General features: G+C 43.0%; 1 protein-coding gene across 3 annotated transcripts; it reads right to left on the reverse strand.

Annotated features, from left to right (window-relative positions):
* Positions 1 to 2,513: 2,513 nt before the first annotated feature.
* Positions 2,514 to 9,788, reverse strand: LOC133139461 (scavenger receptor cysteine-rich type 1 protein M130-like). 3 transcript variants are annotated; one of them, XM_061259024.1, is made up of 8 exons: positions 9,653 to 9,788; positions 8,891 to 8,998; positions 8,087 to 8,153; positions 7,078 to 7,104; positions 6,571 to 6,909; positions 6,055 to 6,075; positions 5,451 to 5,588; positions 2,514 to 3,044 (listed from the first exon to the last, which is right to left on the reverse strand). In XM_061259024.1, the coding sequence occupies exons 1-8, from the start codon at positions 9,701 to 9,703 to the stop codon at positions 3,007 to 3,009; spliced, it is 789 nt and encodes a 262-aa protein (XP_061115008.1). In that variant the 5' UTR covers positions 9,704 to 9,788; the 3' UTR covers positions 2,514 to 3,006. The 3 variants fall into 3 exon arrangements, with proteins under 3 accessions (XP_061115008.1, XP_061115009.1, XP_061115010.1); XM_061259025.1 differs by having other exon boundaries at positions 9,656 to 9,747; XM_061259026.1 differs by lacking the exon at positions 6,055 to 6,075.
* Between the last annotated feature and the right edge of the window lie 1,493 nt (positions 9,789 to 11,281).

Below are 11,281 nucleotides of genomic sequence, written 5' to 3' on the forward strand. Positions count from 1 at the left end.
AAGGAACATTTTGCAATTAGGTTAATTGGCAACAGGCCAGTAACATGATTGGGTATAAAAAGAACATCTTAGAGAGGCAGAGTCTCTCAGAAGTAAAGATGGGCAGAGGATCACCAATCTGTGAAAGACTGCGTCTACTAATTGTGGAAATATTTCAGAATAATATTCCTGAATGTAAAATTGCGAAGACTTTGAAAATCTCATCATCTACAGTACACAATATAATCAAAAGATTAAGAGAATCTGGAGAAATCTCTGTGCGCAAGGCACAAGGCCGAAAAGCAATACTGGATGCCCGTGATCTTCGGGCCCTCAGACAGCACTGCATTAAAAACAGGCATGATTCTGCAACAGAAATCACTGCATGGGCTCAGGATCACTTCCAGAAATCATTGTCTGTGAACACAGTTCGCCTTGCCATCCACAAATGTAAGTTAAAGCTCTATCATACAAAGAAGCCATATGTGAACACGATCCAGAAACGCCGTTGTCTTCTCTGGGCCAAAGCTCATTTAAAATGGACTGAGGCAAAGTGGAAAACTGTTCTGTGGTCAGACAAATCAAAATTTGAAATTGTTTTTGGAAACCATGGACGCCGCACCCTCCAGACTAAAGATGAGAGAGATCATCCGGCTTGTTATCAGCGCTCAGTACAAAAGCCTGCATCTCTGATGGTATGGGGGTGCATTAGTGCCTATGGAATGGGCAGCTTGCACATCAAGGCACCATCAATTCTGAAAGGTATATAGAGATTTTAGAGCAACACATGCTCCCATCTAGAAGGCATCTTTTTCAGGTAAGGCCTTGCATATTCCAGCAAGACAATGCTAAACCACGTACTGCATCTATTACAACAGCATGGCTTCGGAGAAGAACAGTCTGGGTGCTGAACTGGCCTGCCTGCAGTCCAGACCTTTCACCAATTGAAAGCATTTGGCGCATCATGAAACGAAAAATAAGACAAAGAAGACCCAGGACTGTTGAGCAGCTAGAATCCTATATCAGACAAGAATGGGACAACATTCCTCTCCCAAAACTCCAGCAACTGGTCTCCTCAGTTCCCAGATGTTTACAGAAAAGAAGAGGGGGTGCTACACAGTGGTAAACATGGCCCTGTCCCAACTTTTCTGAGATGTGTTGTGGCCATCAAATTCAAAATTACTTAATTTTTTCCTTAAAATGGTACAATTTCTCAGTTTAAATACTTGATATGTTTTCTATGTTCTATTCAGAATAAAATATGCGTTTATGAGATTTGCAAATCATAGCATTCTGTTTTTATTTACATTTTACAAAGCATCCCAACTGTTTTGGAATTGGGCTTATACATCAAAATAGCACAAAAAACAATAGTCTACATCATTAAAATAAAGGTCTTGTACTACTTTCTGAAGCCAGTGTTCCCAGAAGTGACTTACACAACTCTTTCTGTGGTCAGCCACACACAAACGCCTTACCATGTTACACACGTGTTTTCATGGCAACTGGCAGTCTCCATGTGATGTAACTAGCCTGTTCTACCCTGTGTTTTGAAACCACAAAAGTGGTGGCCACACATTCAGGAACCTAAACACAGCCACTAAAACAGATTATCAACTCTGGCCCTCAAATTCAAATCCAGCCCTGTTTTTCTTTTCTCCCAGGTAATTTGTGCCACTGGTTGGCCAAACTGTCTTCACACCTGACTTCCAGGTAAAGGCAGGGTGAAAAACCAGCTATGGACCGTGAGTTGCAGATCCCTGATCTAAAACGTCTCAGCACTACTGCTCAGTTGATGGAAGCATACGCCTGGAGTGTTGAAACACCAGACATTTTGCCTTTTCAGAGAGAATGGGTCTCAGACACAGTGCAGTGTGATGAAACTCAATGTATGAGTACATGGCTGGGCCTGTTCCCGTTTCCAGCTGAAGAACCTGCCGCGAGGGTGTGATCACAGACATGGGGCAAATAAACATTTGTTTTGGATTCAAATACTTTTCTGTTCCCGATTCAACTGAGCAAACCAAGAGCACCTGAAGGTGGGGTTCGCACAATACTGAAAGTATTTCATTGGTTCCAATACAACACACAAGCTCAGTAAAGCATATAAAAGTACTTGATTCCAAGACAATTACTTGACATCAGTCTGGGTGATATGGGCAATTTACCATTCCAGAGGACCAAGCATGCTTTGGCTCCAAAACCGCACTGATGCCGCTAAAGCCCAAATTATCGTCTGTACTCACAGGGCTACATGAAGCCAGAGTATCTGTTGGAAACCCACATGAACACGAGAAGAACATGCCAACCACAGAAAGGATCTGGGCCAGCCAGGTCTCAAACCCAATAATTTTGTATATTTTCAATAACAATATCCCACAGTAGCACCTATCACGATTAGTTCAATTATGTTTAGAAATTCTGAACTCGGAGCCAAAAAAGTATGCATGTAGCTCAGACAGGGGTAATGGAGCATGGAGCCGTGAAGCTACAAAAGAATGGATTTCACTTCCGAAAAACACAAGCCACACCAGTCGCTATTCCAGTTGTACAGGAATGTCACTTCCCCTCAGGATGAAGTTCATCCTGCCACAGCTTTTAATACTGAACAAAAAAAACTCGGACACACAGAGCAGACTCCAGGCATTTAAATAAAAATCAATACATTAACACAACATACATAAAAGTGGTACAATAAGGCTTTTTCAGTGAGTAAAACATGAAGAACAGTCCCCTCTCATTCACACAGCATGGCCTAACACTGCTTGGCAGCTTGTACATTCAGTAAAGGAGTCTTTGAGAGTATAAAGGGAACTTTCCATTTTGGATCAGAATAAAAGTGCTGTACGGGAGTGAATCCAAGGCAATGCGTGTGACTCCGTGTCGATGTGCTCCATGCTGGTTAGGTCCCTGAGGCTCTGGGGCGGTCTCACAGTGGACTTCAGTTCTGCGCATGGAAGATTTAGGGCAGAGGGCGATGCAGTGGGCCGGCTCTGTGGCACTCCTGGTTTGGGTGTGTTCCTCCACCTATTGCACTGTCATATCGATGTAGATGTTGTCTTCACCTGGAAAGCACAGGTAAGAAGTGAGTCCTACCTCTGGCAGAAGTGCAGTCACTGCAACACAAAAGCACACACCTGTCACACTGAACTGGACATTCATTTAGAGCCATCCAGAGCCACTTAATGGGTAGCAGAACATTAGTGAATTCACCTGATTTGCATAAATGTTTTAGATTCAACCATGCAGGGAGCAGATGTCTATTCTCATTGAGGTTGCGGAACTGAGAGGTCTGGCCTGAGTGAACACGGCAAAAAACATGTCTTAAGTGTTTTAGTCTTGTAATAATTGTTAAATTATATTTTTATTCTCTCAAGTAAGTCAAAATATTATCATGTTTTGACAAGTTAACTGATTGCTAGCTAATAGAAGTAATAGAAGTAAGATTTAAGTTTAATTATCAGACTGAAATACTTTGAGATTAGCGTGTTTTTGTTTTTTGGAGTGAACTTCAGGTACGGAAGAAGTTGGCTGGGGCCGTTTCATTCGCTGCACTGTAGATAAATACAGAGGCCAGAAGTTAACTCGATACAGGCTGCCAGTGAAAAGAGATTTATTTTATTTCATTCAGCATTTACACTGCCTGGCCAAAAAAAAAGTCACCATCTGGATTTAACTAAGCAAATAGGTAAGAGCCTTCCATTGGATAATTACTGCAGTGATTAATATGTTTCAGCTGGCAACAAGTTATTTAAACCTAACTGATGCAGTGAGCAGCTTCTCATATCTTAAACAGTCATGTCGGAAGACATATCCTGTGGTCCTGGAAAAGATGTCAAATTATCGGCCTGCATCAAGCAAAGAAAACAACTAAGGAGATTGCTGAAACTACTAAAATTGGGTTAAGAACTGTCCAACGCATTATTAAAACCTGGAAGGATAGTAGTGAACCATCATCTTCGAGGAAGACGTGTGGTTAGAAACAAATCTTAAGCGTTTGGTGAAATCATACAAAAAATGAACAGGAGAACTCACGGCTATGTTTAATACTGAAAGTAAGAGCATTTCCACACGCACAATGCGAAGAGAACTCAAGGGATTGAGACTAAACAGCTTGTAGCCTGAAGAAAACCACTCATCACTGAGGCTAATCCGAAAAAAGGCTTCAATTTGCTGGGGAGCATAAATATTGGACTCTGGAGCACTGGAAGGTCATGTGGTCTGATGAGTCCAGAGTCACCCTGTTCCAGAGTGATGTCATCAGGGCAAAAAGAGAGGCGGATGAAGTGAAGCCCCCATCATGCCTAGTGCCTACCGTACAAGCAGTGTGGGGGCATTGTTATGATCTGGGGTTGCAGCAGTTGGTCAGGTCTAGGTTCAGCAACGTTATCTGCCCAAAGAATGAGGTCAGCTGACTACCTGAATGTCCAGGTTTTTACATCAATGGATTTTCTCTTCCCTGATGGCACAGGCATATTCCAAGATGACAATAACGCGATTGATTGGGCTCAAACTGTGAATGAGTGGGTCAGGGAGCATGAGATCATTTTCACACATGGAGTCCCGACCTTAACCCCATTGAGGATCTTTGGGGTGTGCTGGAGAAGGCTTTGCACAGCGACCCGACTCTCCCATCATCGATACAACATCTTGGCGAGAAATTAATGCAACACTGGATGGAAATAAATGTCGTGACATTGCAGAAGCTTATCGAAACGATGCCACGGCGAATGCATGCCCTAATCAAAGCTAAAGGCGGCCCAACAAAATATTAGTGTGTCTCTTTTTTTTGGACAGGCAGTGTATTTAATCAGATCGGTCAACTGAGAACAGAGCTCTCTTTTGAATTGGGGAGTCAAACTGGGTAAGAATAAAAGGGATTGTTTAGCCACAGATGTTGGTGATGATTGGGGTGGATGCAGGAAACCAGTTTTGTGGGAATTTGAGAACGGTGTGGAAACCACCTAACTGCCATGGGATCCACACTGAGTCAGGACCTTGGTTGTGCTTCTCTTTAGAAAGACGGCACCCTCTGCAGCACAGTGCTCTTCTGCTTCATACAGGGAAGACTGCTCCCTACTGGCCTAAAAAAGCATTTTCCACCAGCATCCCAGTACTAACACCAAGCCAGCCTCTGCTTAGCTTCAGCAGTTTGACATGGGAAGGGTACAGGGCAGCATTGCTGCTGATAAAATCTCAATAAAATTGCAGACAGTCTTCCAAATATATACACAGCACCTGGGTCAAATACGTAATCATTTAGGATTCAAATATTTTTCTACGCCTTACTGAGCTTGCCTAGTGGATTGGAACCAATGATATACTCAACAATATGCAAACCCACCTTGTGGTCTTCTTGGTTGGCTCAGTTGCACCAGGCAAGCTCAATCGAGTAGAGAAAAGTATTTGTATCATGAACAGTGATGTATTTGACCCAGGTCTGACAGACACACAGTGAGACAGAAGCTCACACTCTCTTCGGCTGCTCTGGAGCTGGCGGATTTTGAAGCGTCTGTAGAACACGAAGGACATTCCCAGCACCACCAGGAGCAGGGCCAGCATCACCAGTAAAGCCACCTGCCAGCGTGGGTACCCTGGGGTACTAGCCTCTACAACACAATACAGAGTACATGCAGACTGAACATCAACACCAAAAGCCCTGACAAAGTATTTAAAAAGTAAAACAGTAAAACCAGGAACCAGGTGCACCAGGAAAACGTTGGGTAAAATAATTTCACAAAATGCAGCAAGCCAAAACAGTTTAGACTGTGAACGATCACATTAGTAAACAATTCAGGGTCATTCCAGGGGGAAATGGACCCTTTTTAACGTTCACCTTCAACCTCAGAACCTTTCTGATCTTTGACACCCATAATGTAATCTTGGAGGTCGAGGTTAAAAAGGGTCCATTTCTTTTTAATTTAATTTATTTAAAATGTTCAAACAATGACTGCTGTGACACCTTGCTGTCTCTGAGACTTTTTACTTCATTTCAGAGCAAAATACTAATGATCAGCAGCTCAGTTGTAATACAATGACTGGATTTTGTATTTGCTATTTTCATTTTTGACTTACTGTAGTCATCTGAGTTTGAACCTGTGGGAAAGAGATGAAAAGGAATTGCAAACAGAAAAACATGTTCATTGTTTAAGCCGCTCTGCTACTAACAACATCAAGACAAGATACAGTAGAACCTCAGAGATATGAACCTCAGAGTTAAGGAATGAACAGTCAATCAAACAGGGTGTGAATCCGGAACAAGCATATAAGAAATTACATCATCAATATCCTTATTATAAAATACATAATCTTTGGGTGAGTTGGGAGAAGGTTTCCAATGAAACAGCATATCGCAACAAAAAGCCATTTCAATTTGTTGTTTTACACACACAGAAATACATATTTTGTTCTTGATTTGGCTCTACGCTCCACAATTTTACATTAGGTTAAGGGCACACTCTTTTATTTAAGGGTTTACGCGGCCCCCCAATGTAGAATACACAGCCCCCAAATTTCAGGGCAGAAATAAAAAAGCCAAATCAAGAAAAGAAAAAAAAGCATTTGTCCCAAACATTATGGAGCTCACTCTACCTGAGTGCAATCCACCGCTGGAGCCTGGGCCACACTCCACGCCGGCGTCCTCCCCATGTTTGCAGTTGATGTACCCAGGGGGCAGGTATATGCAGTTTGCCAGCGACTGGTCGTCTTTGCGACACGCCGCCTCCAGCAGCCAGATGGCGCCGTTTCCCTGGCCGAAGTGCGCTCTCTTCAGGGCCGCTGCTGCGGGGCCGCAGCCCAGCTCACGGCAGGCCAGCCGAGCGTGCTCCAGGTCCCACACGTCGTCACACACCGTCCCCCACTGGCCCAGGTGGAGCACCTCCACCCGCCCGGAGCAGGAGCCCCCGCCCACAAGCCGAACCTTCGCGGTGTCTGAGGGGGGCAGACAGGCGTAGGAACACAGGACTTTAGTCCGATGGTTGGACAAACTCAAGAAAGCAATAAAACAGAGAATAGACTACAAACTACCATTACTATACTATATAGTACTACCATACTATTACAACCTGTATTACTTTAAAAACTACAGCAAGCACTCACCAGAGTCTGAGAGGGTGAACGCAGAGCCTGTGATGAGACAGAGATGAGATGCGTGAGATACACAATGTGTGTGTCTGTGTGTGTGTGTGTATCTGTGCGTGTGTGTCTGTGTGTGTGTGTCTGCATGTATGTGTGTGTGTGTGTGTCTGTGTGTGTGTATGTGTGTGTGTTCATGTCTGTGTGTGTGTGTGTCTGCGTGTATGTGTGTGTGTCTGTGTGTGTGTATGTGTGTGTGTGTGTTCATGTCTGTGTGTGTGTGTCTGTGTGTGTGTGTCTGCGTGTATGTGTGTGTGTGTCTGTGTGTGTGTGTATGTGTTTGTGTGTCTGTGTATATGTGTGTCTGTGTGTGTGTGTGTATGTGTGTGTGCATGTCTGTGTGTGTGTGTGTGTGTCTGTGTGTGTGTGTATGTCTGTGTGTGTGTGTGTATGTGTGTGTGTGTATGTGTGTGTATGTCTGTGTGTGTGTGTGTCTGTGTGTGTGTGTATGTCTGTGTGTGTATGTCTGTCTGTGTGTGTGTATGTGTGTGTGTGTATGTGTGTGCATGTCTGTGTGTGCGTGTCTGTGTGTGTGTGTGTATGTGTGTGCATGTTTGTGTGTGTGTGTGTGTCTGTGTGTGTGTATGTCTGTGTGTGTGTGTATGTCTGTGTGTATGTGTGTATGTCTGTGTGTGTGTGTGTGTGTGTGTGTGTGTGTGTGTATGTCTGTGTGTATGTGTGTATGTCTGTGTGTGTGTGATGAGACAGAGGGTATATATCTTCATTCATTGAAAAAGTGAAAAATGAATTGTGCCCCTCTCAGAGTGCATGCCTTGGCTTTACCCTCGGGGACTCAACAAAAGGCAGCACACCCTGTGGCTCTCCAGGACCAGGAGTGAGGACCCCAGCACACCCTGCGGCTCTCCAGGACCAGGAGTGAGGACCACTGACATAGATGTTTGATTTTTCCAACAAGGCACCAATTGTTAAATTCCTCCCACCCAACCTCCCCTGTCCAATAACGCAAACTCACTCAGAGTGAAAACCAGAAGAGCTTTCAGCAGAGTTTTGGACATCACTGACAGGAACCACTTCTTCAGCTGTGACACAAAAAGCAGCGTTAATAATGAGCGAACATGACTGTCATCCTGCCATACACTCCGCCAAACTGAGCACTTTACAGAGAAAAGCTCTTTTCACCCTCCTCACATGCACCCGCTTCCTCTGAAGAATGTGTTTGGAAACTACTTTTGCACATCGCCCATGCTTGCTTCTGAAGTCATGCTTTGCCTTCTGGAGACGGTCTTAAAGCATCTGAATATACTGTATATACTGCCCCCATGTGAAAACTTAAGCAGCAAGCACCTCGGAAAAACAATCTCATCCACAAAGAATCTAAGCCCTACACTTCATATAACAGGAATATGTTCACATGAGGTAAGATCTTCTTTCTCTGAAAGTCTACAGTCAGCAACTATGAACATGAACATAACCATGACAATGAACCAAGACCGCCGGTATAATATTGCTAACATCTACTCCACAAAAAAATGTGAAAGCAACCTTTTTTTTTAATTGTATTTTATTCCTCTAAATCTGCATTGCTTTCAGTTACATGGGGTGATTTTACATCAGCCTAGAATGTTCACTTCCACATTTGAATAACATTATTTGTGACCTTTCATCTTAAAGGCGTTAAAGCGACTTGGGCCATCGCTGTCCATCCATAATCGTGTCTCATTTTTTAACAACTCATAGTTTATCTATTTTATATATTACATTATCTTGATCCGAATGGCTAAGAACTCCTTTGCGCTTTACCGATTTGAAAACGTACCAGTCTCTCCAGTGCGGCATCCAATTGAACCCGTTTCCCTGTATGGAGCCGAGCTGTCACGTTTCTCTCCAATAATGAGCAAAAAGCTCCGGAAATCCGTTTCCCGTCCTACACATTAGTTTGTTGTGAAGAAGAAACAATAACAGTACGTTTGATGAAAGCAACAATGCCGACACAAAAAGGTTACGCTCAACACAAACTAACGCATTCTTCTGGCCATTCTACATATGGCTTTGTTTTCTGTTGAGGTTGGAGAAGCCACGCGAATGACATTTCTTGCGCCTTTGAGTTTAGTGGATTTAGTTGTCCAATAAACGGGGTTAGCTGGTATTTGGCATTTCCTTAACGCAAGCTCTCGGCCGTAATTTTAGTTTTGGCTGTCAAACTAAAAGGGAGGGACTATTTCCCGAAAGCCTTTCCTTTCCTGGAAGAATTATTCATGGATTTCATTTCGCGGTACTGCCAACGCAATTGTAAACGCTATCTTATCATCTAATAATACAGTTTAGCGAACACATTGTTTTTGCTTCATATTTTAGCAGTGTTTCGGCAACGTACGGCGTTATTCGCTATACATTGTATCGATGAGGGCGAATATTTATTCACTTTCCTTGGTTTATTTCCTTGGTTTGTAGCGAATATAACGTATAGAGTCGTCGAATTATCAAATGTAGATCAACGGGGCACACACTTGCGAAAACATTTTACTTCTGGTACATTCGGATATTTCGGACATTACTTATGCTGTTTTATAGCTTTTACCACGTTCACATTCTTCTCTACATGGCGTAAACGTAATCGGCTGTCTGTCATAGGGGCAGCCAGGATCCCTCACATTGAACGCTTGTTGAATTCCATCTATCGCGAGAAATATTTTTGATTTTGCGGACGGTACTCAATGGTACTGAAGTTCAAATTAGGCCGTTTTGACCATAGACATATGGTTTTGACCACCGCCTTGCCAAGCGCATTGCATGACGGTTAGAATTTTGTACGACTTGCTCAGGAAATCTCACGGGAGCGAGGCGCTCGCAGTTTTCAGGTTTAGGTGACGAGGTTGCTCTCCACCGATTGCACAACTTCATGCATCATGGTTTGATCTGGTTTGAGTTTAACGGCTCAGAAAAACTGTCACCGCCCACAAGGAAGTTATCCATCATTATTCCAGACAAACTTCATGAACGGTCAGACAGACACCAAATTATTTTTATCATAGTACTGACATTCACAATTAAACGCTTTACACATTCCTCGTAACTGCTGTCTTAATAAACATCTCTGCAATGGAGTTCATATCGAAATAATCAAAATCCCTGAATAAAAAGTCATTTGAAGGTACACAAACTCCTGTATCCACTACTACTACTACTAATAATAATAATAATAATAAATGAAGACTTGATTCATATCAATATTTAGCGAGTGTTATAGTATTTCTCGGTTCTCAGTGTACAGTGTATGCTGACTAATTCTGAAAACACCCCCCAAAGGATTGCTTAGACAGTGGACGTGAGGAGTCAAAAGACAGGGGGGCAAGAGGTTTTGTGAGGGGAGGGGTAAACGAGGGTGTGGGCTAGGCCCATGCTGACTGTATAGTCAGTAATTATCTAATTATCATAGCCCAGTCTATGCTCAAAGGAGAGGAGGAGGGCACCTCTATGGCTAGGATGGAGTCCAGGCTTCCTCAGGCGACCAGGCTGACCCCAGGTGAACCAGTTGTCAATAAAGTTGACATTATTACTGGAGCACCATAAGGAGAGCCAGCAATTCAGAGATACAGTCCCCTCCAAAAGTATTGGAACAGCAAGGCCAATTCCTTAAACTGAATGAATACATTTGGAATTGAGATAAAAAGATAAACACGAGACAAGAGCTCAGAATTTCATCTTTTATTTCCTGGTATTTACACCTATATGTGTTAAACTACTTAGAACATAGTACCTTTTGTATCAGACCACCAAATATTTTGGTGAGCAAAAGTATTGGAACAGAGAGTATTTAAATAAATGAAAGTAAATAACACTTAATATTTGGTAGCATATCCCTTGCTTGCAATAACTGCATCAAGCCATCGACCCATTGACACCCATTGACCCATTGACAGCCATTGACACCAATCTGTTGGGGGAGGGTTCCCTTCAATCTCATCCTATCCTTCAGGAGGTGAAATGCATGCTCAATTGGGTTAAGGTCTAGTGATTGACTTGGCCAGTCTAAAACCTTAACTTTTTCTCCCTAATAAAGTCCTTTGTTGTGTTGGCAGTGTGTTTCGGGTCATTTTCTTGCTGCATGAAGTTCCTCCCAATTAGTTTGGACACATTTCTCCATAAGTTGGCAGACAGAATGGTTAAACTTGGTCTCATCAATCCATAAGACTTTGTTACAAAGCTT

This window comes from Conger conger, chromosome 10, assembly GCF_963514075.1.
Source record: "Conger conger chromosome 10, fConCon1.1, whole genome shotgun sequence".
NCBI lineage: Eukaryota > Metazoa > Chordata > Actinopteri > Anguilliformes > Congridae > Conger > Conger conger.

Coding starts and splice junctions, on each gene's coding strand:
- LOC133139461 (XM_061259024.1), bottom strand. CDS start 9,703: ATGACAGACAGCCGATTACGTTTACGCCATGTAGAGAAGAATGTGAAC. Junction 6,076..6,570: donor CAGCGGTGGATTGCACTCAG/GTAGAGTGAGCT, acceptor TCTTTCCCACAG/GTTCAAACTCAGATGACTAC. Junction 5,589..6,054: donor TTCAAACTCAGATGACTACA/GTAAGTCAAAAA, acceptor ATTGTGTTGTAG/AGGCTAGTACCCCAGGGTAC.